The sequence below is a fragment of the Diorhabda carinulata genome, chromosome 6 (genome assembly GCF_026250575.1).
Source record: "Diorhabda carinulata isolate Delta chromosome 6, icDioCari1.1, whole genome shotgun sequence".
NCBI lineage: Eukaryota > Metazoa > Arthropoda > Insecta > Coleoptera > Chrysomelidae > Diorhabda > Diorhabda carinulata.
Window position 1 is genome coordinate 29223761 of NC_079465.1, and position 27974 is coordinate 29251734.

A 27974-nucleotide genomic window follows, 5' to 3' on the forward strand; every position below is an offset into this window, starting at 1 on the left:
GAATTATTCGAGAAGCTATCGAAATAGAGAAACGGTCCAAACTGTCTGAACACAAGGGACGATAGCCAGATATTGCCAGAAACTTGGAAACACCTTCTTCAATCACTTCGTTCCAATGCTACTCAGGCCAACAACATTTCCTCTAAAAAGCCCCGAGAAGTCGATTTCCGCCAATAATAATACTTTCCGCGTGCGCCAAAACCCTCCGACAGGTCTCCTATAATTAGAAGGTGACTATCTCCCTAGTTAGCTCAAGACCAGCAGTGAGTGTGTTACTGTCAACAGTTTTCTTGATGCTTTTCGTTTCCTCGGTGAAATTATAAGGAATAGGCAGATTGTGACCACGGAATCGGATCATTTCTTAGCAATGAATAAATAAACACCCTATCCCTACCCGTCTCTTGATAGTGACTCCAAAGTGGGAGCCGAAACGTCGAGAATTTTCGAAATTCCAACGTTCATAAGTGAATATATTGAAAAATTCTTAGCCTACTATAAAATCAAACAAAATTTCAATGTCAAAATATTTTATTACTCAACATATTCTCCTCTTAATTGGCTACATTTATTACAGCAACGTCTCTAACCTTAAAAAAAAAGTTTCTTGCTCTGCAAACCAGACTTCGACAGCTTTTATTACCTTCTCGTTGGAAGAAAATTTACGACGTTTTAGAGTTTTTTTCAGTTGAGGAAAGAGATGATAGTCGGACGGTGCCAAATCTGGTGAACAAGGGGGGGTGTTCTAGTAATTCAAACCCTAAATCACGAATTTTCTGTAGATTTTTTTGTATAAACTGTAGGTCTCAATTTTTTAGTAGCACCAGTTGTAGCAATTTTATTTTTTTCTTGTCTGGCGGTAATCTTAGCTTACAGAGAACAAGAGCATAAAAAATTACAATTTCAAAGACTTTACTTCATCTGATTTTTGCACAAAGTCTGTTCCTATCCCTAGAAAACCAGAAAATAGAGTCATATCTTGAAAAAAACTGTACTTCAATGTAATACATTAAAAATTTGATATAAAAAAATATAATAGAAAACTAATGAAAGAAAATCGATAAAGTATAAAACCCCCTGGGCTAATAAAGTCGTTTTAAATGTAAACTACAAAAAATACAAATATAGCGAAATATAATTTGAGGAAATATATGTACTATCTAAATCCTATCCTTTACATAGGAAAAGGAGTATAACATGATAAAACCTTCATTTTATAATTATGGTTTGGAATAATTAATTAATTATCTTGCCTTTTTTTCTACTCTATAACAAAACTTGAATTTTTTTTCAATAAACAATCATAGGTATACAGAAATGTCGAACAGAATGTTAAACGGCTTTTCTCCTAAGTGACTATGCAGATCTCTCTTCAAACCACTCATCTTTTTTAAAACAAATGTCACATTAGAATGAATTTCCTTCTGTATGGCTACGCAAATGTTTCTTCAAATTACTTGTATATGAAAAAGTTTTCAAACAAATGTCACATTTGAATAGGTTTTCTCTTGTATGACTACACAAATGTGCCTTCAAATTACTGCTATATGCAAAAGTTTTCCAACAAATATTACACTCGAATGGCTTTTCTCCTGTATGGCTACGCAAATGTGTCTTCAAACCACTATCGTGTGAAAATGTTTTGAAACAAATCTCACATTTGAATGGATTTTCTCCTGTATGATTACGCAAATGTTTCTTCAAATTACTTTGATATGAAAAAGTTTTTGAACAAATATCACATTTGAATGACTTTCCTCTTGTATGATTACACAAATGTGCGTTTAAATTACTTATATGTGAAAAAGTTTTTAAACAAATATTACACTCGAATGGCCTTTCTCCTGTATGACTACGCAAATGGGTCTGCAAACCACTTTTATGTGAGAAAGTTTTGAAGCAAATATCACATTTGAATGGCTTTTCTCCCATATGATTATTCAAATGTGTTTTCAAACCACTTATCTGCGAAAAACTTTTCACACATATGTCACATTTGAATGGCTTTTCTCTTGTATGATTAAACATATGTGTCTTCAAATTGCTTATATATGAAAAAGTTTTTAAACAAATATTACACTTGAATGGCCTTTCTCCTGAATGACTACGTAGATGAGTCTTCAACACACTTCCCTGTGAAAATGTTTTAAAACAAATATCACATTTGAATGGCTTTTCCCCTGTATGACTACGCAAATGTGTCTTCAAATTACATGTATATAAGAAAGTTTTTGTACAAATATTACATTTGAAAGGCCTTTCTCCTGTATGACTACGCAAATGTGTCTTCAAACCACTTTTCTGTGAAAAAGTTTTCAAACAAATATCACATTTGAATGGCCTTTCTCCTGTATGACTACGCAAATGTGTCTTCAATCCACTTTTCTGTGAAAAGGTTTTCAAACAATTGTCACATTGGAATGGCCTTTCTCCTGTGTGATTACGCAAATGTGTCTTCAAACCACTTTTCTGTGAAAAAGTTTTCAAACAAATATCACATTTGAATGGCTTTGATTTTGATTGAGTTTGTGAATGCATATTTGAATTACTTTCCTCATTCAACTTATTTCTTGTGTCCTGCAACTCAACTTTCAATTTATGTTCAACTACTTCAATTTCATCTTTTATATCAATATTTTCCATAATAAATGTATCACTTTTACTTTTATGGTGGATTTTCATCTTATAAAAATTGTTTACTTTTATACAATGATTCATTTCTAAGTGCCATAACAATTCTTCTTGTTTTGTGTATAAATTCCCACAGTATAAACATATCTTTAACCCCATAGTATTTGGTTGAATATATTTCCAATTTTTAATCAGTCCTGTAACTGTTAAAAAAAAGTTTTTAGAAAATTTGTTATTTGTTTAAAGAAAAATGAGAATATTACTCTTTAGTAGATATATGTATATTATTAGTAACATTAATAGCATGAAATCGTACTAAGAATTAATAGCATGAAATCGTACTAAGAATTAATAGCATCTATTAAAAAGAAAAGGAATCTAAAAAGTATCAAAAATATCTTCAGGAAATAATAGAAAAGAAATGTGAATGTAGTCTAGTCAGAGCTACACCATGATGATAGGAAGGCTACAATATATTTGTATGTTGAGATGTACACTATCACCAATTGGATCTATTTTGTATCTTTTTATTGCTGAGTTTACAGCTGATCTATGAATCCCACTAATTTTAGAAAGTTCAGAATGTGCCAGCTACCGAAAATCTACTATTTCATATACTCCTAGATGTAATGCTCTGCAGTTCTGTAGTCACTAAGTGTGTGGTAATTTAGAATTGTGACTAAAGGCAGAAATCACTCCATAAAATTTTTCCCCACCTGGAAACTATTTTAATAGTTTTCTAGTAACTCCTTTTAATCATTCCCCCCACCTTACCATCAATCCTTCTGGTAGCCTAAAAATAAAACATGTCTCTCCCACCTTTAATTATCTAATTCTACATAACAGAATAGTTTCCAGGTAGGAAAAAATTTTATAGAGCGATTTATATAGCCCCAATTCCCAATTATTCATTTATTAGTTCCAGAAAAATGTTTAAAAAGCTGATAAAGATTTCATAAAATATTTGTATATATTGCAGATTTTTAGACTTTCAACCTATAAAATGAGAATACATCAATGAAATTACGAACAGATATTTGAAATAAATTTCCAACCAATATTTTTGTACTCTGAAATGAATGAAAATTGAAGAAAACATATCTTATTACCTCTTGCAACCACTAACAAATTTTATGTGACACTAAAGCAGCCACATATCAGTTCAACTCACCTATTAATTTAGATAGCCTTCCTTGGTTAACTTTTGAATATCCTAGTTTGTTTCTTATATGTTTACTGAGAATGTTCCTTTTTGTTTTATTAGTTGCATCCACATGGTTATCAAATATTTTATTTGTATTCAAGTCATCGTTGATTTCTTGTTTGATTGAATGAATTCCATTCATTTGTTCATTTATATTTTGAATATTTAGTGAAAATACTTCGTTAATTAATCCTTGTTTTGAATCTATATCATCGTGGACATCCACTTCTTTCTTAACATTATGGATATCCATTTCTTTATTAATAATCTTTTCCAGATATATTGATAACCATTATTTTAATAATAATAAGAAATATATAACCTCAATACATCTTCTCTATTTTGGCCTCACCTAAACAGTATTTGGCCAGCGCTGGTTTTCGCTTTGATTTATTTTAAACCAAAGCTTATACTTTTTCTGAGGACATCTGTTCTTGTGAGCTAGACATGTTAAAAAAAAAAATCACAACAAAGGCTAAAACTCTTCTCGCTCAGGGGCAACGGCCGAGCATTTCACACATTCGGGATGTTGATAGGAAGATTCTCTTTTGACTTATTTTCATATTTAGTTTTAAATGTATATATGTATTATAATTTTTATTTATCTCAATTTTGTATATTTTGATAAATTTCATGATTAGATTTATAATGATGTAGTTTTCTCTGTTTAAAATGTTGGATAATTTAATTGGTGTAGGTATTTTTAATTCAATTAGCTTGTTATATAAATCTTATTCTAAATAAATGTTTTTATAGAAGAAAGGTGTTTTCGGGAAATGAGTTTTTCCGATGTTGTTATAATTTGTTCTTTAAAATGTATATAAATGTCTTCTTTACCCATTTTAAAATTTTTAGCTGGTACATTAAGGTTTCTTCCGATTTATGCAAGTTGGTCAGCAGTTTCGTTCCATGCTAGAGCAATATTGTGATTTTCCTTTACCAAATCCACTATTAACTTTTTCCCCATTATCGCGGTGTATTTAAATTTGACTGTTATTTAATTACTAATGCTTTTGATAGCGCTTTGCGAGTCGAAAAAGTTTATGATTATATTCATTTTTTTATTTTTTGCTATTTTTGATCGCTTTAATTATTGCAATTATTCCCGCTGTGCATATTTGTATGTGATTATGTAATCCATTCATGTATATTCACTGTATTTCGGTGCAAATTCGTTGATGAATTTTTATTGTGAATATATTTAATCTTTTTTGTTTCAGAAAATACCGTATTAATTCTAACCTCAATACATGTACATGTAGGTTAGTTAAAACCACAGAAATATATATATATATATATTTTTTGTTATAACCTTGGAACACATGGTTAACACGAACGAATCTGTTCGAACATTATTACGTTCATAAAAGTTCTGAATATAAACGAATCTGTTGTGTTCGCGGTTTGATTCTTGATCAGATCAGGATCAATAACAACGTGATTATAAAATTGATGACCAAAACAAACACTAGTTCAATTCCAAACTTATACTGAAATTTATTGTTTGCATAAATATATTACAATTTAGAGTCTTCACTTAATACTTGCCAATGAATATAGAAAACAACAGCTAAAAAAATATGAGCGGTCATCAGATATTACAAAAATACAAAACAGCTTCACATGTAAAAAAATTGCAAATTCTAATTATGTAAAAATAATAAAAGAAAATATATGATAAATTTCAAATACAAGAAACTATATATAAAAAATAATGATATAATTGCAAGAGTCGTGGGAGATGTCTTCAAAGGGATGGTGGACCTACCGTTTAATCACTAACGTGGATAAGTGGATACAGCGCAAGCATAGCAGTAATAAACCACGAAAGTCCAGCTTATTGGGGGATGCGGGAAAATAATGAAGAAAAAAGAGCAAATTAGTTCATGCCAGACACATAGATGAAGTAGGTTTTAGTGTAAGCTGGTAGAGCTTTCTCACACATTTCAGAGAAAACAGCTTCACGGTGCAAAAAAATTACAAAATCTAATTATTTTGATAAGACAAACAATATAAATGGAAAAAAACATAATAATAATCATATAACATTTATTTTACAATTATATTAGAAAATTAATTGTTTTATCCTTTTTCCGATCCCTATCAAAAATTTTTTCAATTATCTGTCATTGTAAGAATAGGTATTTATACAAAAATGTCACGAGGAATGGCTATTCTCCTGTGGGATTACACATATGTGTATTCAAATTATTTTTATGGGAAAAAATTTTCAAACAAATATCACATTTGAATGGTTTTTCTCCTGTGTGACTACGTAAATGTTGATTCAAAATGCCTTTCTTTGAAAACGTTTTTAAACAAATATTACATTTTTTGGAACTTTGACTTGTATGACTCTGCATATGTATATTTAAGTTACGTTGTTGAGTGAATGGTTTGAAACAAATGTCACACTCGAATGTTTTTTCTCCTATGTACTTACACATATGTATATTTAAACAACTTTTATATGGAAATGATTTCATACAAAGATCACACTTGAATGGCTTTTCCCCTGTGTGTCTATATATATGTTTATTCAAATTACTTTTATGAGAAAATTTTTTCATACAAATATCACATTTGAATGGTTTTTCACCTGTATGACTTTGTAAATGTGTATTCAAACTAATTTTCTGTGTAAAAGATTTCATACAAATGTCACACTTGAATGGCTTTTCCTCTGAGTGTCTATACATATGTTTATTTAAATTACTTTTATGAGAAAAATTTTTCATACAAACATCACATTTGAATGGTTTTTCACCTGTATGACTTTGTAAATGTGCATTAAAACTACTTTTCTGTTTAAAAGATTTCACACAAAGGTCACACTTGAATGGCTTTTCCCCTGTGTGATTACGCATATGTATATATAAATTACTTTTATGAGAGAAAGGTTTCATACAAATGTCACATTCAAACGGCTTTTCCCCTGTGTGATTACGCATATGTATATACAAATTACCTTTATGAGAGAATGGTTTCATGCAAATATCACATTCAAACGGCTTCTCCCCTGTGTGTTTACGCATATGCATATAAAAATTACCTTTATGAGAGAATGGTTTCATACAAATGTCACATTCGAAAGGTTTTGACCTTGTGTAAGTATGTGATTGCATATTTGAATTATTTCCTTCTACAAATAATTTTGAACCTTCATGTATATGTGGGTTTAAATGATCAGTAACATCCAACTCATTTGTGGTTTCCTGCAACTCCATTTTCAATTTATGTTCTACTATGTTTTTTATATCAACATTTTCCATAACACAGGTATCAATTTTACTTTTATGGTGAATTTTAATCTCAAAAATTTTTTTTGGTTTTATATAATGATCGATTTCTGAGTGCCATAACAATTCTACTTGTTTCGTATACAAATTTCCACAATATGCACATATCATCAGCCCCATAGCATTTGGTTGAATATATTTTTTATTTTTCATCAGTCCTGTAAATTTTTAATTTGTGCAAAGGATTAAAATATTAATAAACATATGCATATTATTTGTAAAAATATTAGGTAACATGGAAAAACAAAATGAAGTATGAAATAAATATAATACTTAGTATAAATTGATGGGAAAATGAATCTTAAAAATATGGAAAAATTACCTAGAAAGAAGGGAAATTATTACAACAAATGCAGTCAAATATCTCCATATCCATTATACTGATAATCTTTCTAGATGTTGACATTCAATGGATAATGTGAAATCAACTATTGTGTTTATTCTATTATTTTCCTGGCTAGGACAGTAAAAAGTTAAATGAAAACTTTAAACCATATCATAAAGAAATCCTTACTTCTCTTTCCTCGTTATTAAACAGAAATACAACATGTAACACCAAAGCAGCCATAAATAAATTCAACTCACCTTTTAATTTAATTCGCTTTCCATGGTTAACTCTTGAATCTCCCAGTTTATTTTTTATGTGGTGTGTACTGAAAATGTTTCTTTTTGTTTTATAAGCTACATTTGCATAATTATCAAATATATTATTTGTATTCAAGTCTTCTTTTAATTCTTGTTTGATTGGATAATTTCCATTAATTTGGTCATTTGTATTTTGAATTTTTAGCGTAGATACTTCTTCAAACAATTCTTGTTTTAAATTGATATTCGATAGAATACCTTAGTGGTCAACCACTTCTTCCTTAATATTATGGATATCAATTTCTTCTTTAACATTTTGAATATCCATTTCTTTGTGAATAAACTGTTGCTATATTTCAGTTTTTTTGATTATGGAATTTAGAAGTAAGAATAATGTAGTTATAATAATTATTTTAATAATATGACACGCTTAACCTCAATATAATGTAGGTTAGTCGAAACCACAAAAATAGTATGCATTACAAAGTTAAGGTTATGGAGGTTAGAGAACCGTCTTATATGGGAAATTATAATACGAAGACTCGCCAAAATAGCGCTAGTGTAGCAAGTGAAAATGATATGAATTTAGTAGTTGTATATTTTATGTACAATTTTCGAATGAATTTTTATATTAATAGTTTCTTTAAATAGTTGACTTTCAAAAAAAAAATTAATTTACTATCCTACTCTAATAGTTTGTGGCGCTCTTTTTAAAATTCTTCCACTTGCTTCTATAGCGCCATCTTTATTTGTTTCCTTTTAACAGACACTTTTCGATACACCGAGATGGTTTTGAATATTAGTTCTTAGTAATAGTAGTAGTTCGTCGTAGTAGTCGTTAGCAGTAGTATTGCGTAGGAATATAAAGTAGTTCCTAATGAGTACCTAATTTATTTGAGTTACAATAGAGTGAAAATGGCTAAAAACGCACCAAATAAATACAATATTCTGATTATTCTATTCAGGATTCTAAGGGGGGCGTGGAGCTAAAAGGTTGAGAGTCCCTGGTATACATGATGGACGCACGTGGTGGAAAGGTACTGAGAGTAATAGAAAAGAGAGAAAAAGATGCAGAGTTAGTGGTTTGCAACATTCAAATTATAAAAATGTTCTTATACCGGTTAAAAATTCGCCTGAACAACAGGCAAGCAATTTTTTTCTTAAAATCAGAAAACTAGGAATACTTTTTGCAGGTAACTTGTTCATGTAAATATTCCTGCAAATAAATCTTTATCATTGAACCCGAGAAAATCATTATTCCAACAATATTATGATCTTGCAAATTACGGTAAGCAGAGTACTTTTCTTATGGGGCTATCAAACATATCTAAAATTTTTCCCCTGTATCTATTTATATCTAAAGTTTTCAAACAAACGTCACATTTGGCTTTTCTTCTATATGAGTACTCAAATGTGTCCTCAAATTTCATTTCTATGAAAAACTTTAAAATAAATATCACACTTGAATGGTGAATAATGTGACCTTAGTCTTAGTAGTGAAAAAAAAATAAAATAAAATACAAACATAAAAATAGATAAAACTAACATTCAAATTACTCGTATAATTTTCAAACTTTTGTCACATTAGAATAGCTTTTCTTCTGTATGAATACACAAATGTGTCTGGAAATCACTGAACTGTAAAAAAGTTTTAAAACAAGTTTCACATTTAAATGGATTTTTTCCTGTGTGACTAAGTGAATGTTGGTTCAAATTACTTCTATCTGAAAAAGTTTTTGAACAAATGCCACATTTGAATGGCTTTTCTCCTGTATGGATACGCAAATGTCTCTTTAAATTACTCATGTGTGAAAAAGTATTCAAACATAAGTTACATTCGAATGGCTTTTCTCCTGTATGACTTCGTAAATGTGTCTTCAAATCAATTGTACGTAAAAAAGTTTTCAAACAAATGTCACATTTGAATGGCTTCTCTCCTGTATGGATACTCAAATGTGTCTTTAAATTACTTGTATTTAGAAAAGTTTTTAAACAAATGTCACATTTGAATGGCTTTTCTCCTGTATGACTTTGCAAATGTATCTTCAAATGACTTTTATCTAAAAAAGTTTTCAGACAAATGTCACATTTGAATGGCCTTTCTCCTGTATGAATTCGCAAATGTCTCTTCAAATTACTTCTATCTGAAAAAGTTTTCAAACAAATGTCACATTCGAATGGCTTTTCTCCTGTATGCATACGAGAATGTGTTTTCAAATAACTTGACTGTGAAAAAGTTTTGTAACAAATATCACACTTAAATAGCTTTTCTTCTGTATGACTATGAATATGTATATTTAAATTACATTTATAAGAGAATAGTTTCCCACAAATGTCACATTTGAAAGGCTTCTCCCCTGTATGACTACGCAAATGTGTCTTCAAATAACTTAATTGTGTAAAAGTTTTGTAACAAATATCACATTTAAATGGCTTTTCTTCTGTGTGACTATGCATATGTATATTTAAATTACTTTTATAAGAGAATGGTTTGCTACAAATGTCACATTTGAATGGTTTTGTTGTAGTGTAACTATGTAAATGCGTATTTTTATTAGTTTGAATTGATTGATCCAACTGGTTTGTGGTATCCTGCAGTTCTACTTTCAGTTCATGTTCAACTACTTCAATTTCATCTTTTATATCAATATTTTCCATAATAAATGTATCACTTTTACTTTTATGGTGAATTTTCATCTTATAAAAATTTTTTACTTTTATGCAATGATTCATTGCTAAGTGCCATAACAATTCTAATTGTTTCGTGTATAAATTCCCACAATATACACATATCATTAACCCCACAGCATTTGGTTCCATATATTTGCCATCTATCAGTCCTGTAACTGTTAAAGATAAATTTTTAAATAATTTGTTGAAAGGATTAAAATATTTATCAGGTTATCCGTTATGTCCTAAATTGGATTTTGGTCTGCAAACATTCCTCAAATTTTTAGCTTATGACTTAAAAAAAAATAATACCCATACCAGCCATAATATTGACATTAACCCGTGCCTAAATCATATTACACTTCCCATAAAAATTTTGCCTTTAATGTTGTTACCACTGTAACAAGTGTAGCTTAAAATACTTAAGCACCTATTACTTGTAGAAAATTCAATTTATTGCCCTACAAAAAAATGCTTTTTTCGATAAAATCTATCTTCAAAAGTTATTCAATGATAAAGTTGTATTCACAGTTGAATTAATAATTTTCCTATTTTTTTAATATTGCTTTTTGTTTGCTATAAAATTATGGATTAACTCCAATATGCCATACCATAATAACGCACTTCTACATAAATTTGAAAAAATATTCTTGGTAGATATACAATTATAACTTCAGACAGTTATACAACTTAATCATTCAAAAACTTTTAAAAGGTAAATTTTATCAAAAGTAGCATTTAGATCATGTTTGTATAACCTCAAATTTCCTACTATAAATACCTGCTTCAGTATTTTTAGCTACATTTGTTTCAGTGGAACAAAATTAACTGCAAAAATCGCATGTTATTTAAATGGGAAATGTTCTATAATTTAGGCACAGGTTAATGTGAATATTAATAGTTGGTTTGGGTCTGATATTTAGGTCATAACCTAAAAATTGTGGAGTGTTTACAGACCAAAACACAATTTGGGAAATAACAAATAACGAGCAACCTAATATATGTATATTATAGTTATATAACATGGCATGAAAAAATAAAATGGGGTTGGAAATTAATACAATAGTGTCTTGTTATAGGACAAGTAGATAATTTGAAAAAAAGCACATGAAAAATATCCTGGAATAATAGAAAAGCTGCAGCATGATGATAAGGGCATTAGCAAACCTGCTTGGATCGTATGACATTAGAACTCAGAGCTCTAATGCCTGCTTGGCTATCAGAGATAATAATCTTCTGTTTGTGATAATTCCAAAGGCCAACAATAACAATTCATCAATTATTCGTATCAGAAAGCTGTTTACTATTTTTATAAATACTTCTTAAGCTGATAGAGAAAGATATTGCAGATTATTATAATTTCCCATATATAAATTGGAATTAAGAACATTGAGAAATTTGAAATAAGTATATTTCATACCTAACATATAACACTGTTAAAAATTAAATTATATTGATAATCTCTCTAGTTATTGGTTTTTAATTAATTATGAGATATTTTAGCAATAAATGAAAATTTAAATCCATAACTAGTTAAATTTAGCTCCTCATTATGGAATAAAACATAAAAGAGTTTTATCTGTAACACTAAATTGGCCATATAACAGTTTAACTCACCTTTTGATTTGATTCTTTTTCTAAGGGCAACTTTTGAATATCCCGGTTTGTTTAGTATAATGTGAGTACTGAGAATTTTCCCTTTTGTTTTATTAGTAACATCCACATTGTTATCAAATATTTTAGTTGTATTCAAGACATTGTTGCTTTCTTGTTTGATTGAATGAATTCCATTTGTATTTTGAATTTTCATTGCAGATACTTCATTAATTACTTCTTGTTTTACATCGATCTTAGACAGAAAATCATCATATGTATCAATTTCTTCTTTAACACTTTGGAGATTCATTTCTTCGTTAATAATTCTTGTATTTCCGTATCAATATAATTTGTAAAGAAATGTATTAATAACCATTATTTTATTAATAAGCCACTTAACACATCAATACATGTAGGTTAGTAACTACCATAGAAAAAATATAAATATTTTGTTACAACCTTGGACAGATGATTAACAAGAACATGATTACGTTCACCACAGAACATACCATGGTAGATATGCTCTGTGACATCCACCAAAAAGTCTTATTGTGAACCATAGATATATCAGAAATGAATAAAGCCATCAAATTCCTCAGTCCCTTGCTTGGAATTATATTAAAAAAGTGTATTATGTATTGAAGAGGTCTGTATACAAATAAAATCGAACTAGGATAGAAAACAGTCGATTGACAATCCCCAATGTCATTGGAAAAATTTTGAATGCACACTCATCGAAGCTCAATCTTCCGATTTTCATATCTGCGATGTGTCCAAATCTTGTTCTCAGCGTTTTATTTAAACGAAAATATTTTATAAGAATGTGATACATGATTGTGCAAGCTCATTATCATCTAGACTCATTATCTGTCTTGTTTTTTCACCAGTATTGAAGGAGTATTATTTCTGTGGTTTTAGCATATATGTAATACTTCTACATGGACAGTTTCTATAAGTTCCGACTATTGAAGACATAATGGCAACGATTTCTCTATCCTCCGAGGTTCCAGCTCGGTTCTGCGCATTCTCAAGGATGCGCAGTATAGATAAAATGTCTCGAACGAGAAAGAAAATGAATATTGTCGACACCGTAACATAGGGACGTTTTTTCCCAAAACAACTGTCAATTTAGGAGTATTACATATATGGGTTTTAAAGAGTTTAGGACCCAAGATAGATCACCTATCAACAGATTGCGGATCCTGAGGAACGTTGCGTTCCGTTTTCAATTGGAATTTAAAGCATAACCTACAAAAATTACTTATTTATTACCATTGTAAGTAATGACCGTTCCTGTGTTTAATAGTACATTACTCAAGAGCGAATAATGAAGGTTATTGGGTATCTAATGTTACAAAAGGATGGTATTTATTTATAATTATTGATAACCACTTTTACCAGTTTAAAATTCATATGCCATCTTATACACTTTCCTTAATTTTTCCGTTTGATATTAATTGCATTATTATACAATAATACAATATATTTGAATATTAAATTTAAAAAATAATTCGAGTATTTAGAATTTTGTATTGTTTGGAAATTATTTAATGTATCACAAGCAAAATGATAATGTTTATTTTAGCAAGGAAATAAAAGAAAATTTCAATCAGTTTATCTTCTCAAAAAATGATTTATTCAGTATTCAGAAGTGTTAGGTGGACTATAATATTAGTCTCAATCACCGAAAAGTTAATTATCTGGAGGGTTTTTGATTCCCCCTGAAAGTTAATAATTGCTCTTCTTGGTAGAATTAGTTACATCCATATAAGCTGTTGGTTTTTCAAATCCTCACAATCAACCAGTATTTGTTAAATATTATGAGAGCTTTGTCCAAAGATGGTACTTCATGAGAGATGATGAGCTCTGATTGTTTATGTCTTGTCTAACTTTTAAATAAATACATTTCATATAGCAAATGTTTGTTTTAATATACTTCCTCTACGAGCAATTTCAATCAGATTGTATTAATTCTGTATGTTTAAGCAAATGTTGATTCAAACTGTCTTTATGCAAGAAAGATTTCAAGCAAATGGCACATTTGATCACTTGTCTTCTGTATGAATTTGAAAATGTATAATCAAACTAATTTTATGTGTGAATGATTTCATACAAATGCCACATTTATATGGATTTTCTTCTGCGTGAATATTCAAATGTGAATTTAAAATACTTTTTTTTGAGAAAGATTTCAAACAAATGTCACATTTCAATAGCTTTTTTCCTGTATGACTACGTAAATGAGTATTCAAAATACATGTCTGCGAAAAAGATTTAAAACAAATGTCACATTTGAATGGCTTTTCACCTTTATGACTTTTTAAATGTATATTCAAACTACCTTTACGTGAAAAATATTTCATACAAATGTCACATTTGAACGTCTTTTTTCGTGTGTGAGTTCGTAAATGTATTTTCAAATTACTTCTCTGTGAAAAAGTTTTGAAACAAATGTCACATTTGAATGGCTTTTCACCCGTATGACTTTGTAAATGTATATTCAAACTATTTTTATGTGAAAAATATTTCATACAAATGTCACATTTGAATGGCATTTCTCCTGTATGAGTTCGTAAATGAGTTTTCAAATTACTTATATGAGAAAAAGTTTTTAAACAAACTTCACATTTGAATGGCTTTTCACCTGTATGACTTCGTGAATGTATTTTCAAGCTACTTTTGTTTATAAAATATTTCATGCAAATGTCACATTTAAATTGCTTTTCTCCTGTATGTCTTTGCAAATGTATCTTCAAACCACTTTTCCGTGAAAAAGTTTTGAGACAAATGTTACATTTGAATAGTTTCTCTTCTGTGTGCATAATCATATGTTTGTTCAAACAGTTTTTATATGTGAATAATTTCATACAAATATCACATCTGAATGATTTGGCTCCAATGTAAGTATTCAATGGCATATTTGAATTAGCTCCTTTTACAGATGGTTTTGAACCCTCATGTACAAATGTGTTTAAATTATCAGTAACATCCAACTGATTCATGGTTTCCTGCAGCTCCACTTTCAATTCATGTTCAACTACTTCAATTTCATGTTTTATATCAACATTACCCGTAATGCAAGTATCACTTTTATTTTCATTGTGCATCTTATAAAATTTTTTTCCTTTCATACAATGGTTTATTGTTAAGTGGTATAACAATTCTACTTGTTTCGTGTATAATTTCCCACAATATACACATATCATAAACCCCCTAAAATTTGGTTGGATATATTTGTCATCTCTTATCAGTCCTGTAACTGGTAAAGACATGTTGTTAGAAAATTTGTAATTTGCTTATAACAAAATTATTGTAACAAGTGCAGTTGAATAACCGGGAATCAAATTCCTATTGAATAAGCACATAAAAAATATCTCTAAGAAATAGCAGAAATTAAATGTGGATGTAACCCACCCAGATTTACACAATAATGATAAGGACCAACAATAACAATTATTCATTTATTTGTGTCACAATTGGAAACCTGTTTAAAATTTCCTTATGTACTTTTTAAACTGATAGAGAAAAGTATCTCAAAACAGTCAAATGTCTCTTATACTTTTTAGTTTAGTTTAGAAACAAATCAAAAATATTCTTCCAATTAATAATGTAATGTTTTGATTGTTTGAAGTTAAATGAAAATTCAAAATCTCTCTTATTACCCATTATTCAAAAAGATCGTTAGATGACATTATGCAAATACCAACAAATTACAACACGACCCACTTAAATTTGAGAGATATGATGTTGACCATATCTAGAAAGTCGTCACCCTTTTGCAATAACAAAATACAAGTATGTGAGGAATTTAAAGCATAGAGCATAGCGTCTATGCTTTACAATTTCTACCTATTGTAAAGCAAAAGTCTAGAGAATCCATGGCGATCGACTGTGGATATTGGGGTTAATATATAGATACTAATGAGTTATGTGAAGCACTTAAGCGATCATAAATCAGTCCAACTAACCTCTTGATTTAGTTCTCTTTCCATGGTCAATTTTGAAATATCCTTTGTTTCTCATGATTTTGCTTGTATTAAGAACATTCGTTTGTGTTTTATTAGTTTCATCCACATGGTTATCAAATATTTTATTTGTATTCAAGTCATCATTGATTTCTTGTTTGATTGAATGAATTCCATTTATTTGTACATTTATATTTTCAATTTTTATTGCGGATACTTCATCAATTGATTCTTGGTTTATATCGATATTCGACAGAAAATCATCGTGGATATCAATTTCTTCTTTAAACATTTGTATATCCATTTCTTTGTATATAACCTGTTATCTTTCCATTTTTTCTATTATTTGAAATTATTAAGTAAAACAAATGTTATAATTATCACTTTTTTAACAATTAGAAATGTCAATATATCAACAGTTTATCAACAAAAAAATATTCACATTTTGTTAAAACCATATATGTATTACATATATGGTTAAAAACACAGAACAAAAGGGTATGTTCTGTGGTTAGAAACTTGACACAAAACATAGACTCGATTATGATCTGATTACTACAATAATAATTCGGACTACGCTCACTGAAATTCTGAAAGCGAAGTAGTTTTGATACAAAAGTGTAATCCGAACCAGATATGGGACAGATTTCATGCGATCCTTCAAAATTTTCGTTCGCGTTTAAATCAATTCTAGATTGTCAGTAACAGCTCCGCGTTCAAAACTTCTCCGTTAATTATTGATTATGAATCAGCTTAGGGACAATTAGTGAAAATTTAAGATTTGCAAAGCTTTAGTCGAGATATTCGCTTGCTGTTTTCCGTTGAAAAATATTTCAAAACATTAACATGATGTAAAGACTACAAGGTGTGTTCTTCCCGAGGGCTCATTTTCGACTCCTTCTACGCATCTCTCAAGAGCCAATGTGCGCTATAGAACACCTTGTAGTCTTTACATTATGATAGTTACGTAATTTTATTTTGTAATGGTATTTATACATAACCCAACAATAGTAATAACACTTAATTTTAACGTTTAAATTATCTTGCATACACTAGTATCTATTTGAACAAAAATCACAACAAACTTTTAATTTTTATTGTAAACACTAATATAACATGAAAAAATCATATTGTCTACTTCTTCGGTCTTCTTAAATTTGCCCTTTTGCCTTTCGGCACCCAGCCAGCTTCATGTTGTATTCGTGTATTCCCTTATCGTTCGAGACCATATATAACATAAGAAAAATAAGCATTTCGATATATGTATGTATGTTGTTTTTTAGTACATGTGTGGAATAAGCTACTTTCTTAAATAAAAATGAGTATGCAATCTATCATTTTCATAAGTAGTCGTAGGAAAAAATATATTTTTTAAACTAAATATGTGTGTTCTATAAACTCATACAAACATTTAAATTGTAAAAAATGTTCAATTACTTTAGATGGGTTTAGATCTGTTGAAAAAATTGAGACCTCACGATAGTACTTATATGAGTGTTATTAGACTATAGTAGTTGAGGGTTAACATAATTTAGAATAATAACTTGAGAATCACTCATGGAAGTAATACTCTTGAAATCATAACAAGCGCCTGTTAAGAAAGGTAATACTTAATATGTTCCTATTTTATCAGTGGCCTTTTTAGTAGTTTAGTATAATAAGAATAATGTTGTGAAAAAGAAGATTTTTTGTAACCTTAGCGAGTCGAGAAGTAAAATTATATATTATAAAATAAACTGCGTGTATTCTGTTTAAATATAAAATAAAATAAATTAAGAACGCCTATGTCCAGCTAGGCGGCAGATTAAAGTTATAACTAGGAGTTATAAAAAAAATATGAATTTCCCATATTAAATTATGTAAAGATGATAAAACAAACAAAAAATATGAAAAAAATACAGTACAAAAAACTAAGTATAAAAAGTGCATTGAATAATGATGAAATATTCATTTCTTAATTTTTATTTTATATTAATACTTCATGTTTTTTCAATTATCCATCATTGTAAGAATAAGTATACAGGAATGTTGAATATCTATTCTAATGTGTGACTACACATATTTATTTTAAACTATTTTCATTAGAAAATGGTTTCAAACAAATATAAAAATTGCATGTATTTTCTCCTGTATCTATTTATCTATGAACTATTTAAGTATCTATGAATAAGTTTTCACAAATATGTCATATTTCCTGTTTTTTCTATATGAATAATCAAATGTATCCTCAAATACTCTGAAAAATTTTTTAAACAAATATTAAACTTAAACCATTTTTGTTCTGTATGATTCGCAAACATTTCTTCAAATGAATTTTCCATGAAAATGATTTCAAACGAATATAACATTAGAATGACTTTTTCCTGTATGACTACATAAATGTCTCATGAAATTACTCCTATCTGAAAAAGTTTTTAAACAAATATTTTGAATTGGTTTTCTCCTGTATGACTATGTAAATATGTGGTCAAAGTATTTTTATGTAGAAAAGTTTTCAAACAAAAGTCACATTTGAATGGCTATTCTCCTGTACGACTACGGAAATGTGTCTTCAAGTTACCCTTATGAGGAAAAGTTTTCAAACAAATGTCACATTAGAATTACTTTTTCCTGTATGACTACGTAAATGTCTCATCAAATTACTTCTATCTGAAAAAGTTTTTAAACAAATATCACATTTGAATGGTTTTTCTCCTGTATGACTACGTAAATGTGTCATCAAAGTATTTTTATGTGGAAAAGTTTTCAAACAAAAGTCACATTTAAATGGCTTTTCTCCTGTATGACTACGGAAATGTGTCTTCAAGTTACCCTTGTGAGGAAAAGTTTTCAAACAAATGTCACATTTGAATGGTTTTTCTCCTGTATGACTACGCAAATGTGTCTTCAAGTTACCCTTGTGTGAAAAAGTTTTTAAGCAAATGTCACATTCAAATGGTTTTTCTCCTGTATGACTACGTAAATGTCTCTTCAAACCACTGCTCTGCGAAAAAGTTTTATAGCAAATATCACACTTGAATGGCTTTTCTCCTGTGTGACCATACATTTGAAAATTACTAGAGAATAGTTTCCTACCAATGTCACATTTGAATGGTTTTGTTCTTGTGTAAGAATGTGAATGTATATTTGAATTAGTTAGATTTGATTGATCCAACTGGTTTGTGGTATTCTGCAGTTCCATTTTCATTTCATGTTCAACTACTTCAATTTCATCTTTTATATCAAGATTTTTCGTAATACATGAATCACTTTTACTTTTATGGTGAATTTTCATCTTATAAAAATTGTTTCCTTTTATACAATGATTGATTTTTATGTGGCATAACAATTCCACTTGTTTTGTGTATAATTTTCCACAATATACACATATCATTAACCCCATAGCATTTGGTTGAATATATTTTCCATCTCGCATCAATCCTAGAACTGTTAAAGACAAATTTCAACAAATATAATTTGTTGAAAGAATTAAAATATTTATAGACATACGCATATTATTGGTATAAATAGTAGTATGCAAGTAAAATGGAGTTTGAAATTAATACATAAATGTCTAGAAATTGGAAAAGAAACCTAAATAATTAAAAAAACACATAAATCCTGGAATAATAGAAAAAAAGTGTGCTTATTGCCCAGTCAAGAGCTACATTATGATAATAAGAGAAAATAGTTATGATTGTTTTAGTTTTCCATGAGTATCTTTGCTTGTCTTAACTTCTATAGATTGTTCCAGTAATTGGAGCTCAGAGCTCTAATGGCTGCTTGGCTATCAAAAAATAATCTCCTGTTTGCAATAATTCCAAGTGCCAATAACAACAATTATTCATATATTTGTATCAGGAAGCAATTTAAAATTTGTATAACTACTTCTTAAACTGACAGAAAAAGATATTATAAAACACATAAAATGTTGTACTTATTGCAGAATATTATAGTTCCCAATTTCCCATATATAAATTGAAAAGTTGTCATTGGAATCAAGAACATGAAATTTTAAACAAATAAGGCATATTTCATACCATACCAAGTATAACACCGTTAAACTTTCGGTTATATTAATAATCTCTCTAGTTTTGGGTTTTAATTGATATTGAAATATTTTAGTATTGTGCAATAATTGAAAATGAAACCTTGCTCTTATTATTGAATAAAAAAATACTTAAGACTTATATGTAACACTAAAGCAGCCACAAGTAATTTCAACTAACCTTTTGATTTGATTCGCTTTCTATGGGAAACTTTTGAATATTCCAGTTTCTTTAATATGATGTGGGTACTGAGTATGTTCCTTTTTGTTTTATTACTTACATCTCCATTGTTATGAAATATTTTATTTGTATTCATGTCATCGTTGATTTCTTGTTTGATTGGATAAATTCCATTTATTTGTTCATTTATATTTTCAATTTTTATTGCGGATACTTCGTCAATTAATTCTTGTTTTACATGTATCTTAGACAGAAAATCATCGTATGCATCAATTTCTTCTTTAACATTTTGGACATCCATTTCTTCGTTAATAACCTTTCCTGTATTTCCGTGTTCTTAATTAAATAAAATTAGTAAAAAACTGTATTAATAACCATTATGATAAAAAGTCACGTAAAACCACAATACTTGTAAAAGTAGGTTAGTTGAAACCATAGATCAACCACATTCCACACAACCACAGAAAAAGTTTGAAATTTGTAACTTTATTTTACGGGGGGTGTTCAATACATTTTAAGATTATAGAATGTGTGATAATTCTTTATTATTTCCCGTTATCACCATTATCTTTGATAACTGTTCCAAGACAGATCTAATTCCACTCTAAGATTTCTTTTATTTTCATACGTTTTAAGATTCGTCATTTTCAAGAACTTGGTTTTCTCCTCGTTAACTTTTAGTTTCGCTGTTTTTATGAAAATACAGTCTAATTTAAACAAGTGAATGCATTTTTTTTTTCTTTAACTAATAACTTCAAGTTTAATTTGGTGATTCTATTTTCTATGGATGAGAGAAATGTTGAATGCTAACAGGAGAGAAATGAAATTAAAACAATAGAAAAAAAATTTTCTTCATCGATTAAAATAATAACCATAATATGATACATTCCATGTGAAGGTGATTCAATTTTCACAATAAGGGGTTAATTTCTAATAAATATTGTAAACTTTGGGCTTTATTTTTTCAGCTGGTATTCTATACATAATCAGATTATAAAATATATAGTTCTTTAATTTATATATGTAATATTCCTATATGAACAGTTGGTATGGGAAAAAACGTCCCTACGTTACGGTGCCGACATTATTCATTTTCTCTCTCGTTCCAGACACTATCTATATTACGCATGCTTCATGCGCGCAAAAGATGCGCAGAACTTACTGAAACTTAGGGACATTTCTAATTGCTGAAAATAATGGACCCAAGTCATCGCAATCAGCCCCTATTCTGTGTTGATATTAATCCTCCCTTACTCAAAAATTTTATAACATCGCGAAACTTAATTTGAGACATTTTCCAAAACAACTTGACTGAGTACTCATTCGAGCTGTATAATAACAAAATGAATCGAAGCAGCAAGTTGAAATGGATCACACAACGTGTATACCAAAATTAATATTCCATCGACTTTTCGCTTCTCAGATGACAGCGCCACTGTGATTATATCGAGAAACTACTTAATATACATTGCTATTGTATATGTGGTTGTTTTGTGATTTTATGTTGATTTAGTTGTTATGTATTGGACTCGATTTTTTGTTTTTACTTTTTATTTCCTTAAACTTCCATTTTCAGGTGATTTATGATGTCATCATACAATAAGTTCACTTCACTAGAATCTCTATGACTGGGATCTGCATTACCGTCACATCTTTGAATATTCTAGGTACATTGATCGTAACATCTTTTATTAAAAACAAATACATAACACGATGTATTATTCTGTATATTCATAACAAAAAACATTTTATAGAAGTATACTATTTTATTTTACCCCCAACGCCATCTATAAACGAATACCCAAACCTACCATTACAGAATTTGTAGAAAAAATCATAACTGCAATATTCCCCCGCAATTCTGTAATCTAAAAATAAATTGAAGAGGATAATGATGGATTTTATATTAAAATCGCACATGGATAACAATATTGACTGATGACAATGATGAGTACTCCGATTCTGCACTGGACAGTGCAACTACATTTTAGTTCTGTGTTTTCCATTTTAAAATGTTATAATTTATTTTTATCTAATATCCTGTGCCGTTTTCTATGCTTAAAATATTGTTAGAAGAATCTGAGTTTTAGATATTTCTAATGTTGATGGTTATAACAATTTTTGGTAAAATAACTTATAGACAAACCAAGATCTAGTCTGTATCGAGCATTATACACATTAATGAACCAATGAACTCTTTATATGGTAGATCAGTGGTTCCCGTGCACACCCAGGGGTCCATGGGAAGCTCTACAAAAGGAGTGTATTTGAATTTCCATAGTTATATATAATTTTTTTGACGTGTTGGTAATATGGTGTAAATGTATCAACTAGTAATAAATATTTGGAAAGTGGTTTATGAGGAAAACAAGTTTAGGAACTTTTCTAGTAGATTTTTGTCACAAATTTGAAATTTCGGTTGCATTGGCAAATCATGCGGTGTACATTCCAATATATTAAATCTTTTCGAAATTTCCTTAAGTAAATTGGTTTGTTCAATGTACAACTATGGGCATTGTTTCGCTGATTAAAACCTTATCTATAAATGCCACTATAACACTTATTCAGCCTCTATTCAAGGAAGATTCTGCCCTTTTATGACCGATTTTGTCACCTAAATGGTATACGGAAAGGAATGTTTTCCCCACTACCACTTCTTGACACTCATTATTTCCACTATAACTCTTTTATTATAGACACTTCTGTATATTCCAGACTTCAGGTTTCTTCTATTTTCCTCTTCCTTTAAAGCTTCTCGACATAAACGCAGCAATCGGATTTTATTCTTGTTTTACTTTTATTTGTCTTGCTTCCTTCCTCAGCAACTCATTTTTCATGAATTCCAGATCAATAGCATTCTAATTCTGGTAAAACATCTGTCGTTGCAAAATTGCAAAGCCTGTAACTGGATGACTGACATATTATCATAGACAGTAACTAGTAGGTGAGTAACTGTAATTCTACAGTTTCATAATTACAGAAAACTTTCCAAATTAAAATATGTAAAAATAATAAAACAAATAGAATAAATAAAAAATATACAATACAAATAACTGTGTAAAAAGGCGTTTAATAATAATAAAACACTCATCTCATAATTATATAAAAAAATTAATAATCTTCCTTTTTTTTATTCCGTCTCAAAACTTAAGTTTTTTCAATTAATGGACATTATAACTATTATAAGAATAGGTAGACAGGACTGTTGAATGACTATTCTCCTGTGTGACTACATATATTTACTTTTAAATCACTTATATTAGAAAATGATTTCAAACAAATATAAAAATTGAATGTATTTTCTCCTATATCTATTAATCTATCAACTATTCAAGTATCTATGAATAAGGTTTCGAAATTATGTCACATTTGGCTTCTCTCCTATATGACTACTCAAATGTATTCTCAAATTACATTTCTGCGAAAAAGTTTTGTAACAAATGTCACATTTGAATGGTTTTTCTCCTGTATGACTACGCATATGTACCTTCAAGTTACCTTTGTGTGAAAAAGTTTTGAAACAAATTTCACATTTAAAGGGCTTTTCACCTGTATGGATACGTGCATGTCTATTCAAATTACTTAACTGTGAAAAAGTTTTCAAACATATATCACATTTGAATGGTTTCTCTCCTGTATGAATACGCAAATGTATTTTGAAATCAATGGACTGTAAAAAAGTTTTTGAACAAATTTTACATTTAAAGGGCTTTTCTCCTGTATGGATTCGCAAATGTGCCTTCAAATGACTTGTATCTAAAAAAGTTTTAAAACAAATGTCACATTTGAATTGCTTTTCTCCTGTATGACTACGAAAATGTCTGTTCAAAAGACTTTTCCGTGAAAATGATTTCAAACAAATATCACATTTGAATAGCTTTTCTCCTGTATGTCTGAGCAGATGTCTCTTCAAATTACTCCTATCTGAAAAAAATTTCAAACAAATGTCACATTCGAATGGCTTTTCTCCTGTATGACTACGAAAATGTGTCTTCAAATAACTTGACTGTGAAAAAGTTTTCAAACAAATGTCACATTTGAACGGCTTTTCTCCTGTATGTATACGCAAATGTGCCCTCAAATGACTTGTATCTGAAAAAGTTTTCAAACAAACATCACATTTTAATTGCTTTTCTGCTGTTTGACTACACGAATGTGTCTCGAGATCACTGGACTGTAAAAAAGTTTTAAAACAAATTTCACATTTGAATGGCTTTTCTCCTGTATGATTATGCAAATGTCTCTTTAAATTAATTTTCCGTGAAAATGTTTTCAAACAAATATCACATTTGAATGGTTTTTCTCCTGTATGACTATGCAAATGTCTCTTCAAATTACTCCTATCTGAAAAATTTTTTAAGCAAATGTCACATTTGAATGGCTTTTCTCCTGTATGACTACGGAAATGTGTGTTCAAATTAATTTTCCGGGAAAATGGTTTCAAACAAATATCACATTTGAATTGCTTTTCTCCTGTATGATTATGCAAATGTCTCTTCAAACTACTCTTATATGAAAAAGTCTTTAAACAAATGTCACATTTAAATGGCTTTTTTGCTATATGACTACACAAATGTGTCTTTAAGTAACTTGTATATGGAAAAGTTTTCAAACAAATGTCACACTTATATTGCTTTTCTCTCTTGTGACTAGGCATATGTATATTTAAATTATTTTTATAAGAGAATAGTTTCCTAATGATGGCACATTTGAATGGTTTTACCCTGGTGTCAGTGTGTGAATGCATATTTGAATTAATCTGAATTGAATTCCAACCCTTATGAACATTTGAATTCAAATTATCAGTAACATCCAATTGTTTTGTGGTGTCCTGCAGCTCCACTTCCAATTCATTTCCAACCATCTCAATTTGATCTTTAATATCAAGATTTTCCATAATATGTGTATCACTTTTACTTTTATGGTATATTCTAATCTTGTAAAATTTGTTTCCTTTTATAAAATGATTCGTTGCTAAGTGGTATAACAATTCTACTTGTTTAGTGTATAATTTCCCACAATATGCACATATCATTAACCCCATAGCATTTGGTTGGATATATTTTCCATCTCTTATCAGTTTACCTGTTAAAGACAAATTTTTGAATAATTTGTTGAAAAAATTTTATACACAAATGCATATTATTTGTAAATAGCATGAAAAATCAAAATGGGGTTTGAAATTAACACAAAAGTGTCTAGTAACAAGAAATGGAACTTGAATAAAAAGCACATCAGAAATATCCAGGAATAATAGAAAAGAAGCGTACATGTAGCACAGTCAGAGCTACACTTTTATGATAATGGCTAATAGTTATGGTCTTATAGTTGTCCTGGAGTATCTTTGCCTTCATTACCCCTGTAGATTGTTCCTGTAATTTGAGCTGAGAACTGCCAATCAAGAACATTTATTTATTTATGTTATAAAGCTGTTTAAAATGTTTATATATACTTTTTTAACTGACAGAGGAAGATATAAAGCACAGAAAATATAGTAATTATCATTGATTATTATAATTCTCATAAAATGAAAAGCCGTCATTGGAATTAAGAACATGAGGTTTCAAATAAATAAGGTGTATTTTGTACCACAACATGTATAATACTTTTAAAGATTAATTTATATTGATAATCTCTCTAGATTTTTATTTTTAATTGGAAATATTTTAGTATTCTGCAAGAATACTAGGAAGTTACATTATTGAATGAGAAATATACTAGACTTTATATGTTCAACTTACCTTTGTATTTGATTCGCTTTCTAGGGGCAACTTTTGAATATCTTGTTTTCTTTTTTGTTTCAACTGTTACATCTACATTGTCATTAAATATTTTATTTGTATTCAAGACATCGTTGATTTCTTGTTTGATTGAATGAATTCCATTTACTTGTTCATTTGTATTTTGAATTTTTATTGTAGATACTTCGTCAATTAATTCTTGTTTTATATCGATATTCGACAGATTAGCAATTTCTTCTTCAAGATTTTGGATATCCATTTCTCTGTTAATAATATTTCCTGTATATAGTGTTCTTAATTATATGAATTAAAATAGTGAAAAAATGATAACCAATATTTTAACGATAATAAGACACGTATAACCTCAATACATGTAAAATGTAGGTTAGTTAAAACCACAAAAAAATTAGTTACATCATCGGAACTTTTTAGAACAAATGGTTAACACAAACATGATTACGTTCACCAAAGTGCTGAATATGAACGAATCTTAGTTTTGTTCGCTGTCCGATTCCAAGCAGTTTAGGGACCAATAGTGTTGTCGTCTAACTAGGTTCTGAATTTTTAGCCGGTAGATTGTTAAAAAGGTTTCTCTTCGTGTTCTCGGTTTTCCTCCAAAATTTCTCCGTAAATCTTTATTAATCAGTTCTTAAAGGGTTTCTCTACCAAGGTTGCACTGTATTTTCAGATTTTTTATAATGGAAAAATTTCTCACTTTCAGTACCATTTTCAAGTAAATCTTAGTATGATTAATTAGCAGCAGTGAAGGCGAAATGAAAAATAGCATTATGCAACAAGCGGACCTTGAGGAAGTTTTTAAAAGAAGAAAAATGGGAAGCAAACAAAATCAAAATTCTGATAGTGTTTATCATTTTTTATTTATTTTATCGTGCATTTAATCAGTATAAGAATAGAAATCAGCATATACATACAATATTGTCATAAAGAACTTAGTCCATTTGACGTACAGTCTGCAACTGAATTTATTTTTAGTACTTTTAGATTTTTTGTAAATTCATATTGCTATTAGGCTGGTATAGAAGGATAAATAAACGGATCCAGTCGAGAAGAAAAATTGACAAAAAATCTATTTGGCAGACATAATCATTAACTTTAATGTTAATTGTTGACAAATTGAACAATGATATAACGATAACAATAAACAAAAAATGTATTCTTAAAACAACCGATACATCAACTCGAAAGATGATAATTGATAATTAAACTCATCTGCGTATCATAATTTTTTGGTACGTACGTAGCAAAAAAGATCTGATTTACAGCATTTTTCACAAATATTACCAATAAAACTAATATAACACAAACAAAAAAACGGAATTAAAAGCGTAACAGCTACACAAAGACATTTTAGAAACAAAATGGCGTAGCAGTGTTGCCACTTGCCCGGTACAAGTTACGACACATGATATGTTCTAAATTACGACATTTCATTCAAAAAACATAATTATTGGGACTTTATACTTGAAATATATCTAAATTTACATTCATCATATGAATTTGATTTTAGATCTTAATTTGCGATGTAATAATTATATTGACAGTAATTAAAATCCTTTTAGTAATTTGGCAAAGACGCTTTATTTAAATGAAAGTATATTAGAAGCATGTAAATACATATTTGCGCAAGCGCATTATCATCCCGATTCAATCTTTCTCGTTTTTTCCACCAGTCTTGAAAGAGTATTATTTCTGAAAAAATTATGATCAGAGATCAAATAGATCACCGATCAGCTGATTGCCGATCGTAAGGAACGTCGCGTTCGGTTTCAATATAGAATGGACGAAAAAATGAGAAAAAGTCAAATTCCACAACCATTATATACGAGGTCTGGCTATTAAATAAAGGGACTGGTTCCGAAAAAGGGTTTTATTAGAAAAAATATGCAATTGAAGTGGTGGGATATACTAACAGTAATAAGGCACAAAGGAGAGTTATAAACAAGCTCACAAACAAACCCACATACAAGTGAAGCTAAAAATAGTGTGCTTAAAACAACCATTTGCTTCTCGAATATCTTGAGTTTAGGAACTTACAAAAAAGTTTTTCAATTTTTCTT

The 27974-nt window shown here is 29.2% G+C and overlaps 5 protein-coding genes across 7 annotated transcripts in view; 1 reads left to right on the forward strand and 4 right to left on the reverse strand.

Annotated features, from left to right (window-relative positions):
• The window catches only part of LOC130895818 (uncharacterized), a 30625-nt gene extending 13649 nt beyond the window's left edge, over positions 1-16976 (reverse strand). The window contains exons 1-6 of the mRNA XM_057803368.1: positions 15951-16976; positions 14032-15241; positions 12004-12323; positions 9307-10562; positions 3800-4100; positions 2547-2831 (exon numbers count right to left, since the gene is read on the reverse strand). Of these exons, the coding sequence (XP_057659351.1) occupies positions 2547-2831; positions 3800-4100; positions 9307-10562; positions 12004-12323; positions 14032-15241; positions 15951-16251 (3673 nt within the window). The 5' untranslated portion in view covers positions 16252-16976. The remainder of the gene's footprint in view (positions 1-2546; positions 2832-3799; positions 4101-9306; positions 10563-12003; positions 12324-14031; positions 15242-15950) is intronic.
• Positions 1-27974, forward strand: part of LOC130895473 (purine nucleoside phosphorylase-like) — a 320652-nt gene that overhangs the window by 158487 nt on the left and 134191 nt on the right. The window lies entirely within an intron of this gene.
• Positions 511-8400, reverse strand: LOC130895459 (zinc finger protein OZF-like). 3 transcript variants are annotated; one of them, XM_057802751.1, is made up of 4 exons: positions 7717-8205; positions 7454-7588; positions 3800-7289; positions 518-2831 (listed from the first exon to the last, which is right to left on the reverse strand). In XM_057802751.1, the coding sequence occupies exons 3-4, from the start codon at positions 4083-4085 to the stop codon at positions 1405-1407; spliced, it is 1713 nt and encodes a 570-aa protein (XP_057658734.1). In that variant the 5' UTR covers positions 4086-7289; positions 7454-7588; positions 7717-8205; the 3' UTR covers positions 518-1404. The 3 variants fall into 3 exon arrangements, with proteins under 3 accessions (XP_057658733.1, XP_057658734.1, XP_057658735.1); XM_057802750.1 differs by lacking the exon at positions 7454-7588 and having other exon boundaries at positions 511-2831; positions 7717-8400; XM_057802752.1 differs by lacking the exon at positions 3800-7289 and having other exon boundaries at positions 7717-7909.
• On the reverse strand, positions 17028-20742 carry LOC130895471 (zinc finger protein 569-like). The gene is made up of 2 exons (XM_057802777.1): positions 20156-20742; positions 17028-19373 (listed from the first exon to the last, which is right to left on the reverse strand). Exons 1-2 carry the CDS (start codon positions 20454-20456, stop codon positions 18526-18528), a joined length of 1149 nt encoding a protein of 382 aa, XP_057658760.1. The 5' UTR covers positions 20457-20742; the 3' UTR covers positions 17028-18525.
• Positions 23182-26476, reverse strand: LOC130895454 (zinc finger protein ZFP2-like). Its single transcript, XM_057802744.1, has 2 exons — positions 25897-26476; positions 23182-25240 (listed from the first exon to the last, which is right to left on the reverse strand). Exons 1-2 carry the CDS (start codon positions 26153-26155, stop codon positions 23514-23516), a joined length of 1986 nt encoding a protein of 661 aa, XP_057658727.1. The 5' UTR covers positions 26156-26476; the 3' UTR covers positions 23182-23513.